Raw genomic sequence first — 14387 nt, 5'->3', positions numbered from 1 at the left:
AGGCATCATTCTCTAGCCTTTTCTAGCATCAGGTATCTTATGTTGTTGCTCCCGCCATGAAATTTAGGGTAGGGGGGGGGGGGGGGGGGGTGGGGGGGCATAGTGTTACGCAAGTCCACCCCATCCCATCCTGATGCAATGTAACTAGCTAATCTAAGGAACTGCTGATGCCATCCTCACCAAACTGTGTTTCAGGGTGTCAAGTGGCAGTGGGGGCATTTTATGTCTAAGACATGTTCTGGTTTGTAGGTAGGTTGTAAAATAAACTTGTGTCCAACAGAGTTAGTGGTCTGGTTGTACACTTGTAAATCATGCATCGTCCATGCACGTTAAAGTTTTGGACGACTTACCAATGCCTTGTGGGGTGATAGGTTCATTAGATAGATATTTGGGAGTCAAGACGTCAAAGATAGGGAGGAGAATTAGTAGAAGTTTAACAGTGAAGATAATTTACAGTTTAACCTCATTATTAAGCCAATGGATGACATATATCAGAGTATCACCAGTATTCAAGGTAACTGAGTATATCTTAAATAATTTTTTTTCCATTGGAACTAAATTTTTACTTTTTAATTAAGCAAGATTGTTGCTTTATCAGAGTTTGTGATGAAGAGGTTTTACTGTATAGGGCAATATTCTTTTGCATTTGGCATTGGACTTTGGTAAGATCCATATTCATTCAAAGATAATTTTTCCTTTTATGTCGGAAAAATTATATAAAATGAAACCAAATAATGGGATACCACTTCTTGGTGTGAATGGTTTTTCTGTTCTAATTCAGTGATTATTACTGAACTTATGAGTTAATTTGTTTGACTAGATCCAATCCTGTTATTCTGGAGTAAATAAACTATGGGAGGAATTAAATGACATATTTTCTTGAAAGAGGATATCAGAGGAAAGTACAGAATTATGATATTTATAGATCGAATCGGAAACCTTACGTAGTTGATGTGAGAAGCCAAGCACACATGCTTATTAAAACTTGCACTTTAACAATAAATGAGGGATGACACAAAAGTTGTAGCACTTGTACTTTTAGATGATGGATCTGCAATCATCCTCCGAAGCCAGAAACCTTTAATATTTCTGTCATACTGGTCTGGTTTTTATAGGCAGTGTTATTGCTGGCTATGAATAGTGTGTTTATATATAGATGTTTATTATATTTGTTAATCTTGAGGTATTTCGATGCTAATAGCACTGCATGGACATATTGTTAGTCCCCTACACGTGGGACTATAGGTTTCCTCTCCATCTGTTTTGTACGTATGTACGTATTGCCAAAGTTTGTCAGCGCTCTAGCGGCTTCATTCCTTGATAGATTTTGATAAAACTTCTCACAATGTTAAAGCACCATAATATCTCCGACAAGTTGGAGTTTCTGTGTTTTTGTATCAAGGCCAAGATCACTGTTACTATTTATAGCTGGTGCTGGTAGGGTACATGTGTTGCTTTAGCAATACCCATCATGCTTGTTTTGGTACGTCTTTGTTATTACAATGATCAGTAACTCCATAGTAAATATTAATGTACCTGTAGGTTCAGAGATATTGTCTGTTGGTAGATGGACATGGTAGACAGAGAGACTGTTTCAAAGTCAGAATATTTGGTTATTCCCAACATTTTCTGCTTCATTTTCACAGCTTATTGACTCTCATCTGCATTACTTGCTCACAAATCATAGATAATTTAGGCATTTTATTACTTAGGCAGTCATTTCCAAAGTGTACAGGAATTAGGTACATTCATCAAATCTTGTACAGAGAATATGCTGCAGTTTCATGCAAAATGACATTGATGCAACCTTGAAATTGGCTATGAGCCCCCACCCATTGAACAAATTGTTCAGAATAATGATGGTAGTTTTGACAAAACCTGTACTCTGCATCATAATTCTCACTTAATTGGAGTTGGATTTGATGATTAATGTCGAGCATTTATTCCTTCACGATTTTGTTCGCTACAAATTAAGTGCAACATTGACTAGCAAATGCTGATAATTTGGATTGTGAACGTTTTACTATAAAGCACAAAGTGTCTACAGTGATAACATTGATTTAAGTGAGATCGATACAGACCTGAGCCAACAGCAATTGTAACTGCTACTATCACTGCATGGCATATGGCCATCGTCCTTAATCTTAAAATGCTTCTTCTTTTTGCTCTTTATATCAAACCATGGAGACCAATATGTTTTTTTGTACAGATTTCTCCCAATTACATACATACGGTCAATAACCGTGCCACCTCGGTTCTATGTTCAGAATACAGGTACTCAGATAGCTTTGGATCACTACAGAAAATATTGATACAGAAAGACCTAGTTAGATGTCTTTATGTTGAAGGTCTGGTTTATACAGGTTTTAACAATATTTAAAGTTTGGTTTATACATGTGACATATTGAAAGGCAGGTTACATAGGTTTCCAAATTATAAAGAATTTCCTTCCAGACATTGTGCTGACTACTGTGTTTATTTTTGAACTGTCAGTTCTAAATTTGTATACCCATATAAGGTGTTACCTCAGCTGGGAACGTGACTGGTTTTCCATGATGATATTGTGGCCTGTTTGGCTGTGTTTCATTTGCACTTAGCTGGCTGTTGACCTGCGGCTCAGCATCTTGCTGCTGGTGAGGAATAGTGCAAGTTCTCTTGAGCAACACCCATAGGAATTGCATCGATAAATTTTAATCAGAACGTAAAAAAAGTTGACATACCCTATATGGCATAATCCCTTGCGAGCAGATATAGGAGATTTTGGTTAGACAAACTGAAAATAACTAACTGAATCATGCATCTCCATGACAACAGCAATCTCCATGTTTAAAGTAACTTCTATATATCCAGGAGAAATGTTTCTGCAATATACAGACATTGTCATCAGACATGTTTGAAAATTTCCCTGTATTATAAAGATCAAACAACTATGACCTGCGTGAAATGCTATGTCCAAGGTGTGATGTTTTAACCTTCTGCTAAAGGTTAAAACCCTAGTCAGTCGAGAGGTCATTGATCTGCTTGACTTCAAAGTGGTGCATGTATTTCTTCTTTGAAATTAGACATTGTCATTGGTTGTGGTTTGTAGAACTTATGGACAGACATGGTTTGTAGAACTTATGGATAGATTTGGTTAGTATAAATTGTGGATTGAATTAATTTATAGAACTTCTGGATTAAATTGGTCTGTGGAATTTTTGGAAAGACTTTGTTTAGCTTATTTGTTTGTAAAACTTGTGGTTTGAATTTGTAGAGGTTAAGGATCGACTTTATAAAGCTTAGAGATAGACTTGATTTGTATAATTGACATGAAATTGCAAATGGAATAGGTTTCATTGATCAGTTGGACATTTGTTGGTGGGGTTTTATATTTTGAGGCAATGGACATCATATTTATAAATTTTCTTTAAATATAGCATTAAAATGAGCATATATGATCATAACATTAAAATCTGTATGTCATTATTGACACTAATGCAGTATAACAGGAAAGTTTTCATGGTTGCTATGTAACCACAAGTATAAATACAATGAACATTGCTGTATATACTTTTGTTGTATGGGCTGACCATAAAAGTTTGTACCCGCAATAATTCAAAAGCACCAAACCACGAAAGATAGAAAATACAAACATTGAACAGCATTACAGTATTAGATGGAATGGTTTCATGGAATGACATTTGACCTCAGTTTTGATGTACCTATAGACCCAATTTTCATCAAAACATTTCATCTGGACATCTGAATGTACCGAAATGCGTCATGCTGTAACATAACATGCTCTAACATAAAATGAGTGAAATTGTCAACTGTCTGCTGTGAGATACACATGTTTTCCCTAATGGAACCCTGCCTCAGCACACAAGATATCTGCTTATCTTGTGGACCTGCAAATCAAATTGTCTTGTTTTTATACACCTATATCATCATAAGCTTACCAGTATCTGGACATGGAGACAATTTGGTGCTAGTAACAAAACCTAATTGTAGGGAGTCTGAGAGGTATCTATAGGGAAATAAGTGGGGAAATCGAATTTACATGGTATAAAATACTGGGATATGTTACACCACAGACAAGATGTACGAAGGTGTGTACTGTGTAGGGCAATTGTACCTGCAACCATATGATTCCCCTATCAGATGTGAAATGGTATGGGGTCACCTGCCCAACCATGTTAGTTTTCCCTGGGTACACTAATTTACCACCACAACAAGACCCCTTTGCACTTCCATCCGGGCCAACAAACGCAGATGTAAATACTATAACTTGATTTGCAGTTGTTGTAAAATAAGTTAAGTTTATATTTAAAACAAAATTTCATTAAGGTCAATACAATGTCTTGTTTCTATTGACACATAGCAGCTGTACTTTTATGGTGACACTTAATACTTATCTTAGACATGTCATTTGATACACTTTGAGGAAAAACGAAATAGATAAGTGTATGAAAACCCCAAAAAAATGTTGTGAATTTTCTGATAAAAAAATGCCAAATTTTCTAATGAGGTAAATTGGGATGAATTTGGAAAAAGACTATACAATGTGATTATAAATTCAGAATGTTGCCTCATTTAGCTTATGTATATAATAGAGCATGAACTAAATTTTGTTTTATTCTTTGCAGGACTTCCTGGTTCACCGGCTGACCTAGCAGACCGGCGGAAAGTATTCGGTTCCAATGTGATACCTCCTAAGCCTGCTAAAACCTTCCTCCAACTTGTGTGGGAAGCTATTCAAGATGTGACATTAATTATTCTTTTAGTAGCTGCATTAATTTCTCTAGGATTATCTTTTTATAGGCCTCCAAAAAAAGAAGGTAAGGATATATCTCACAGACTGGTAAGCTATGTCTAGCTGAATATCAGATTCATTTTTGAACAAGAATTCATTTTTTAGATCATTCATTTTCATGAATAAATGCAAGCTAGAAAATGAAATTTCAAGGAAAAAGAGATTCAGAAATTGTACATTCAGAATTTGATATTGACTTGCCAGCTATTTTAGAAGTAATCTTGCATATTCAGCACAATTTTGAATGTGACTGTGGATACACATGCAAGCTCTCCTATGACTTCTTATCTGCATGTCACTAAATACCACATTCTACGCCTATCATTTCTGACGAAGACCCACACAGATCTCCTTGTAGCTGCTATTTCCTGTGGGACGGACACATATTAAGAATTTGAAAATTTAGATAAAGAAGCTAATAACAGTACATCAGCCCAAAACTGTACTTTGTAAAATATTGAATAGTCCTAGGTGCATATAGTTAGTGTCTCTTACTTCTGCTGATGGATATACAGTCGAAACTCATTATTTCTAAGTCAGCGGGTGGGTCATGGAAAAGCTTCAAGATATCCGATATCCAAGTATTCAAGTTAATTAAGTATATTTTATATAAAACTATACTCTTAGAGCTGAATTTTTCATACAAGTTGCGCAAGGTTTTTGATTTATCAGAGTTCAAGATAACAGTTTCAATTACTAGAGCCGTTCTTTAGTGTTTTTCGTTTTAGAAGCATTGCGTTAAATCATGATTGCAGTTATAAGCATATAATCATAAGCACACTTTCTTTTATAACATTTCTATGTAAAATAGTTAAGGTGCACTAATCCACCATTGTGTTAATCTGTTAAAGTTTGGAAATGCTGTAAAATTTTATTGTACAAAAGTTAATAAGTTTAGTCATATACAAATGATTATGGATGACCGTTGTGTTTTAATGATTGTTATTTTGCCGTTACAGGTGGAGATGATTCTGAATCGGAAGCTGGATGGATAGAAGGGGTGGCCATTTTAGTAGCAGTAATTGTTGTAGTTCTTGTGACTGCTTTTAATGACTGGAGAAAGGAAAAACAATTCCGAGGACTTCAGAGTAAAATAGAACATGATCATCAGTTCTCTGTAATTCGTGGCGGACAGGATATCAACATTCCCGTCGGGGAAATCGTTGTAGGGGATATATGCCAAATCAAATATGGTAGGTACCAGTAATTCGGATTTAAAAAAAAATCGAAATGCTAAAGCTCCATCTGGATCTCTTTCTTAATTGACCTACACTTGTAGATCCATCGTATCCTATACCAAAATTAATATTATCCTTGATTTCACATTTTCACAAAGACAAGAGAAGTTTGATTCTCTGGTTAGAATTACAGTAATAGGGTCAGCTTGGGAGGTTTTTACTCTATTTTCCTGTATTTCGACCTCCTGTACATGTCCAACTGAGTAGTTGATAGAAGCTGTAGGGAATTGTCGAACAATGTTAAACTTATTGGACAAAAATGCAAATATGATGCACCACTTCCATAAGAAAAATTAACTCACTGAAGAAAACAGTCTTAAAACAAAAACATTTGAAACAAACCACTCTCTTGATCACACAGCTTGTTTCATGAAAATTCCAGTATCATTGAGAAGCCTATGATGAAACACAAAACAGTAGAAAATATGAGAAACCATACATTTGAGAAAGACCATATTTGTCAGATATAACATAATCAACCTAAAAGCGCACTGCCCCTATAAACTCATCCCACCTTTTTCAGGAAAAGAACATGTGTACTTATTGAAACATATAAACATTTCATTACCTCACTGATCTGCTGATATAACCTTCAGCCTTTTATCAAAAGACTCAGGATTGCTTTTGCTTCATATAGATATGTAAAAAGTTATTTGTTCCACCCGAATTTAACACAAGTGAACCCCTTTTGTGTTTTTGTAAGCACACTGTGTGTTTATTAGGTCTATTAGTTTATACAGTGTAAATAGATGTTACACATCAGGATATATATGGGTATGATGGAATTGCTTTCTGTAAGTAAAAATTCTAAGGTAGCTATGTATATCCTGTCTATAATGAAGACTACCTAGACACCAAGGTCTATTTCCAATAAAGCATATTGATTCCGATGCCATAACAAACAAAAAACAAAGTCGTACCATGGTCAGACAATTTTCTCTACCTGTGTTCTACTCTTCAGCTGTAGTATTTTTGTCTTGACTGAATTATTTAGAGGAAGTGTTAAGTGTTTACGTGATTATAATAAATTTGCTGTTCATGAATTTCATGTCCCTTATATAATTTCAATCCCAGAGTGCACCAAAAAACCAGAAACAAATTTGGTTTGGTATCATGTCATCATTTATATTGTTTTCTCATCTGAAATTCTTGAAAACATCTTAAATTCACATTTTGTAGATTCTATGAGGACAAAAAAAAAAAGTGATAATAATTAAAGTTCAAGTTCATTTATTCCATGGCCATATCCGTCCATAAGTGAAAAAAACAGCATGTGATTATACATAAATATACAACAGTTCAATTGGAGGTTGGATTGGCCTGTGAAAATATTATGGCAGTATTAATAAATAAAAAGCTAACCTCAAATCATTTTGAAAATTACTTCTACTAATGAACAAGAGTGTGACCCCCAAAAGGTCATTGAAATTCATTTTGTGATGGCATCATGATCGAATACTTGATGTAGAGTAATCCAGATTTTTGAAAAAGCAGAAAAACGACAGTGAAAATTAAAGTTTTATTTTTGTTGTTTCGGCTTAGAAAAAAAATTGATCGTGATAGCTCGACTGTGTTTGGGTATTTGCAGTGGTTCATCATGATTGTATTATCGTAAATGTTACCGTATGTCCATATCACTGCATCTACTCGTACAATCAATAAGACTCAATTTGTGACCATATAATCATGATTCACTTACACAATTTTCAAAACACAGATTTTTTGCCTAATCAAAATGTATTCCAATCAAATTAAATTAATTAACAGAGGTATGGGTAACACACACAAGTATATCGTAGAGTCAGACGTAGTATGGGTAACACACAAGTATATTGTAGAGTCAGACGTAGTATGGGTAACACACAAGTATATCGTAGAGTCAGACGTAGTATGGGTAACACACAATTATATCGTAGAGTCAGACATAGTATGGGTGACACACAAGTATATCGTAGAGTCAGACATAGTATGGGTAACACACAAGTATATCATAGAGTCAGACGTAGTATGGGTAACACACAAGTATATGGTAGAGTCAGACGTAGTATGGGTAATACACAAGTATATCATAGAGTCAGACGTAGTATGGGTAATACACAAGTATATCGTAGAATCAGACGTAGTATGGGTGACACACAAGTATATCGTAGAGTCAGACGAATGGGTAACACACAAGTATATCGTAGAGTCAGACGTAGTATGGGTAACACACAAGTATATCGTAGAGTCAGACATAGTATGGGTAACACACAAGTATATCGTAGAGTCAGACGTAGTATGGGTAATACACAAGTATATCGTAGAGTCAGACGTAGTATGGGTAACACACAAGTATATCGTAGAGTCAGACGTAGTATGGGTAACACACAAGTATATCGTAGAGTCAGACATAGTATGGGTAACACACAAGTATATTGTAGAGTCAGACATAGTATGGGTAATACACAAGTATATCGTAGAGTCAGACGTTGTATAGGGTAACACACAAGTATATCGTAGAGTCAGACGTAGTATGGGTAATACACAAGTATATCGTAGAGTCAGACGTAGTATGGGTAACACAAGTATATCGTAGAGTCAGACGTAGTATGGGTAACACACAAGTATATCGTAGAGTCAGACGTTGTATGGGTAACACACAAGTATATCGTAGAGTCAGACGTAGTATGGGTAACACACAAGTACATCGTAGAGTCAGACATAGTATGGGTAACACACAAGTATATCGTAGAGTCAGACATTGTATGGGTAATACACAAGTATATCGTAGAGTCAGACGTAGTATGGGTATCACACAAGTATATCGTAGAGTCAGACGTAGTATGGGTAACACACAAGTATATCGTAGAGTCAGACGTAGTATGGGTAACACACAAGTACATCGTAGAGTCAGACATAGTATGGGTAACACACAAGTATATCGTAGAGTCAGACATAGTATGGGTAACACAAGTATATCATAGAGTCAGACGTTGTATGGGTAACACACAAGTATATCGTAGAGTCAGACATAGTATGGGTAGCACACAAGTATATCGTAGAGTCAGACATAGTATGGGTAGCACACAAGTATATCGTAGAGTCAGACATAGTATGGGTATCACACAAGTATATCGTAGAGTCAGACGTAGTATAGGTAACACACAAGTATATCGTAGAGTCAGACGTATGGGTAATACACAAGTATATCATAGAGTCAGACGTAGTATGGGTAATACACAAGTATATCATAGAGTCAGACGTATGGGTAACACAAGTATATCGTAGAGTCAGACGTAGTATGGGTAACACACAAGTAAATCGTAGAGTCAGACGTTGTATGGGTAACACACAAGTATATCGTAGAGTCAGACGTAGTATGGGTAATACACAAGTATATCGTAGAGTCAGACGTAGTATGGGTAACACACAAGTATATCGTAGAGTCAGACGTAGTATGGGTAACACACAAGTATATCGTAGAGTCAGACATATGTATGGGTAACACAAGTATATCGTAGAGTCAGACGTAGTATGGGTAACACACAAGTATATCGTAGAGTCAGACATAGTATGGGTAACACAAGTATATCGTAGAGTCAGACGTAGTATGGGTAACACACAAGTATATCGTAGAGTCAGACGTTGTATGGGTAACACACAAGTATATCGTAGAGTCAGACGTTGTATGGGTAACACACAAGTATATCGTAGAGTCAGACGTTGTATGGGTGACACACAAGTATATCGTAGAGTCAGACGTAGTATGGGTAACACACAAGTATATCGTAGAGTCAGACGTAGTATGGGTAACACACAAGTATATCGTAGAGTCAGACGTAGTATGGGTAACACACAAGTATATCGTAGAGTCAGACATAGTATGGGTAACACACAAGTATATCGTAGAGTCAGACGTAGTATGGGTAACACACAAGTATATCGTAGAGTCAGACGTTGTATGGGTAACACACAAGTATATCGTAGAGTCAGACGTTGTATGGGTAACACAAGTATATCATAGAGTCAGACATTGTATGGGTAACACACAAGTATATCGTAGAGTCAGACATAGTATGGGTAACACACAAGTATATCGTAGAGTCAGACGTTGTATGGGTAACACACAAGTATATCGTAGAGTCAGACGTAGTATGGGTAACACACAAGTATATCGTAGAGTCAGACATAGTATGGGTAACACACAAGTATATCGTAGAGTCAGACGTTGTATGGGTAACACACAAGTATATCGTAGAGTCAGACGTTGTATGGGTAACACACAAGTTATATCATAGAGTCAGACATTGTATGGGTAACACACAGTATATGTAGATCAGACATAGTATGGGTAATACACAAGTATATCGTAGAGTCAGACGTAGTATGGGTAACACACAAGTATATCGTGAGTCAGACGTATATGGGTAACACACACGGTCAATCGTAGAGTCAGACATAGTATGGGTGACACACAGGTATATCGTAGAGTCAGACGTAGTATGGGTAACACACAAGTATATCGTAGAGTCAGACGTTGTATGGGTAACACACAAGTATATCGTAGAGTCAGACGTAGTATGGGTAACACAAGTATATCGTAGAGTCAGACGTTAGTATGGGTAACACACAAGTATATCGTAGAGTCAGACGTAGTATGGGTAACACACAAGTATATCATAGAGTCAGACGTAGTATGGGTAACACACAAGTATATCATAGAGTCAGACGTTGTATGGGTAACACACAAGTATATCGTAGAGTCAGACGTAGTATGGGTAACACACAAGTATATCATAGAGTCAGACGTAGTATGGGTAACACACAAGTATATCGTAGAGTCAGACGTAGTATGGGTAACACACAAGTATATTGTAGAGTCAGAGGTAGTATGGGTAACACACAAGTACATCGTAGAGTCAGACGTTGTATGGGTAACACACAAGTATATCGTAGAGTCAGACATAGTATGGGTAACACACAAGTATATCATAGAGTCAGACGTAGTATGGGTAACACACAAGTACATCGTAGAGTCAGACATAGTATGGGTAACACACAAGTATATCGTAGAGTCAGACGTAGTATGGGTAATACACAAGTATATCGTAGAGTCGGACGTTGTATGGGTAACACACAAGTATATCGTAGAGTCAGATGTTGTATGGGTAACACACAAGTATATCGTAGAGTCAGGAGTAGTATGGGTAACACACAAGTATATCGTAGAGTCAGACGTAGTATGGGTAACACACAAGTGTATCGTAGAGTCAGACGTTGTATGGGTAATACACAAGTATATCATGGAGTCAGACGTAGTATGGGTAACACACAAGTATATCATAGAGTCAGACGTAGTATGGGTAATACACAAGTATATCATAGAGTCAGACGTAGTATGGGTAACACACAAGTATATCGTAGAGTCAGACGTAGTATGGGTGACACACAAGTATATCATAGAGTCAGATATAGTATGGGTAACACACAAGTATATCGTAGAGTCAGACATAGCATGACCTGAAGTTATAAGGGAGAATCCTAATCGTACATCACAGATATCTACATTAGCTCCTGTCAGTTTCGGCCAGGTCCCTAAGGAGCTATTTAGAAAAAAAGATTTATGGCATATTTGGTCTGCCTACTTATGTAGTCATCAATATATTTTCCCTGACAAATGCTTTGGACCAGAGGCAGACTTTACTCACGGCTATAGCAAGCACTATTGCTTCAATCTACTAGAGTTCAACAGGTTGTAATGTGTCATGGGTAAAAAATTAGCCCCTCTCCCCACGTCTTGTCTCCGTGGATCTCCGTGGATAGGTCCCGATCAATTCTTTATCCTCTGTAGGGTTGGCTGGACATAGAGGCCTCGAGAGGATTAGGCTCTCTGAAGCTTAACAAGCAACATATTATTATACTCTATTAAATCACTACAGTCCAGACCTACCATTGACAGGGCTTTTCTTGGCCCAGTATTGATCTTAATGCAGAGTTATTCAATCACTTTGATTATTGAGGGAGAATGTCAAAGGACTTGAGTGGTATAATTGATGCTGCCAATGTGGGTGTCATCATCGCGGGGAGGGGGATACAATTATGATATAGACATGGTGTCATCATCGTGGGGGAGGGGGATTGGATACGATTATGATATAGGAATGGTGGGTGTCATCATCGCGGGGAGGGGGATTGGATACGATTATGATATAGACATAGTGGGTGTCATCATCGCGGTGAGGGTGATTGGATACGATTATGATATAGACATAGTGGGTGTCATCATCGCTGGGGAGGGGGATTGGATAAGATTATGATATAGACATAGTGGGTGTCATCATCGTGGGGAGGGGGATTGGATACGATTATGATATAGACATAGTGGGTGTCATCATCGCGGTGAGGGTGATTGGATACGATTATGATATAGACATGGTGTTATCATCATGGGGAAGGGTTGTATAGCTGTATGTTGTACAGACATATTGATACTCGATCATCCTTGCGTCATATTTGATATCAATGGGTATCTATAGAAAAAAGTCTGTTGTGTGGAAAGATTGACTTTATAAACAACACTTTCATCAGTTAGGGTCACTTTTCAGATATTACAATACGCATCATCAGATTTTATGCAATAATTCAAAATTCAAAATTAGTCTTCCATAATACAACACCTTCAGAAGTCTTGTACATTAAGTTACAACTTCAGAAGGCTTGACCAATAAGTTATACCTTCAAAAGGCTTGTACAATAAGTTATACCTTCAGAAGGCTTGTACAATAAGTTATACCTTCAGAAGGCTTGCCCATTAAGTTATACCTTCAGAAGGCTTGCCCAATAAGTTACACCTTCAGAAGGCTTGCCCAATAAGTTACACCTTCAGAAGGCTTGACCAATAAGTTATACCTTCAGAAGGCTTGTACAATAAGTTATACCTTCAGAAGGCTTGCCCAATAAGTTATACCTTCAGAAGGCTTGACCAATAAGTTACACCTTCAGAAGGCTTGCCCAATAAGTTATACCTTCAAAAGGCTTGTACAATAAGTTATACCTTCAGAAGGCTTGTACAATAAGTTATACCTTCAGAAGGCTTGCCCATTAAGTTATACCTTCAGAAGGCTTGCCCAATAAGTTACACCTTCAGAAGGCTTGCCCAATAAGTTACACCTTCAGAAGGCTTGTACAATAAGTTATACCTTCAGAAGGCTTGCCCAATAAGTTATACCTTCAGAAGGCTTGACCAATAAGTTACACCTTCAGAAGGCTTGCCCAATAAGTTATACCTTCAGAAGGCTTGTACAATAAGTTACACCTTCAGAAGGCTTGTACAATAAGTTATACCTTCAGAAGGCCTGACCAATAAGTTATACCTTTTGAAGGCTTGTACAATAAGTTACGCCTTCAGAAGGCTTGACCAATAAGTTATACCTTCAGAAGGCTTGACCAATAAGTTACACCTTCAGAAGGCTTGACCAATAAGTTAGTGCACCTTCAGAAGGCTTGACCAATAAGTTATACCTTCAGAAGGCTTGACCAATAAGTTATACCTTCAGAAGGCTTGACCAATAAGTTATACCTTCAGAAGGCTTGTACAATTAGTTATACCTTCAGAAGGCTTGACCAATAAGTTACACCTTCAGAAGGCTTGTACAATAAGTTACACCTTCAGAAGTCTTGTACAATAAGTTATACCTTCAGAAGGCTTGCCCAATAAGTTATACCTTCAGAAGGCTTGTACAATAAGTTATACCTTCAGAAGGCTTGTACAATAAGTTACACCTTCAGAAGGCTTGACCAATAAGTTATACCTTCAGAAGGCTTGTACAATAAGTTACACCTTCAGAAGGCTTGCCCAATAAGTTATACCTTCAGAAGGCTTGACCAATAAGTTACACCTTCAGAAGGCTTGTACAATAAGTTATACCTTCAGAAGGCTTGACCAATAAGTTACACCTTCAGAAGGCTTGTACAATAAGTTACACCTTCAGAAGTCTTGTACAATAAGTTATACCTTCAGAAGGCTTGCCCAATAAGTTATACCTTCAGAAGGCTTGTACAATAAGTTATACCTTCAGAAGGCTTGTACAATAAGTGACACCTTCAGAAGGCGTGTACAATAAGTTGTACCTTCAGAAGGCTTGCCCAATAAGTTATACCTTCAGAAGGCTTGTAAAATAAGTTATGCTTGTACAATAAGTTACACCTTCAGAAGGCTTGCCCAATAAGTTATACCTTCAGAAGGCTTGTCCAATAAGTTATACCTTCAGAAGGCTTGCCCAATAAGTTATACCTTCAGAAGGCTTGCCCAATAAGTTATACCTTCAGAAGGCTTGTAAAATAAGTTATGCTTGTACAATAAGTTGTACCTTCAGAAG

The 14387-nt window shown here is 37.0% G+C and overlaps 1 protein-coding gene across 9 annotated transcripts in view; it reads left to right on the top strand.

Annotated features, from left to right (window-relative positions):
* The window catches only part of LOC117330606 (plasma membrane calcium-transporting ATPase 2-like), a 172651-nt gene that overhangs the window by 105066 nt on the left and 53198 nt on the right, over positions 1-14387 (top strand). For all 9 annotated transcript variants that reach the window (XM_033889029.1, XM_033889031.1, XM_033889023.1 and 6 more), the window contains 2 exons: positions 4626-4817; positions 5752-5985. In XM_033889029.1, the coding sequence (XP_033744920.1) occupies positions 4626-4817; positions 5752-5985 (426 nt within the window). The remainder of the gene's footprint in view (positions 1-4625; positions 4818-5751; positions 5986-14387) is intronic.

The sequence above is a fragment of the Pecten maximus genome, chromosome 7, assembly GCF_902652985.1.
Source record: "Pecten maximus chromosome 7, xPecMax1.1, whole genome shotgun sequence".
In the NCBI taxonomy this organism is placed as follows: Eukaryota; Metazoa; Mollusca; class Bivalvia; order Pectinida; family Pectinidae; genus Pecten; species Pecten maximus.
This window is presented reverse-complemented; position numbering and strand designations above follow the sequence as displayed.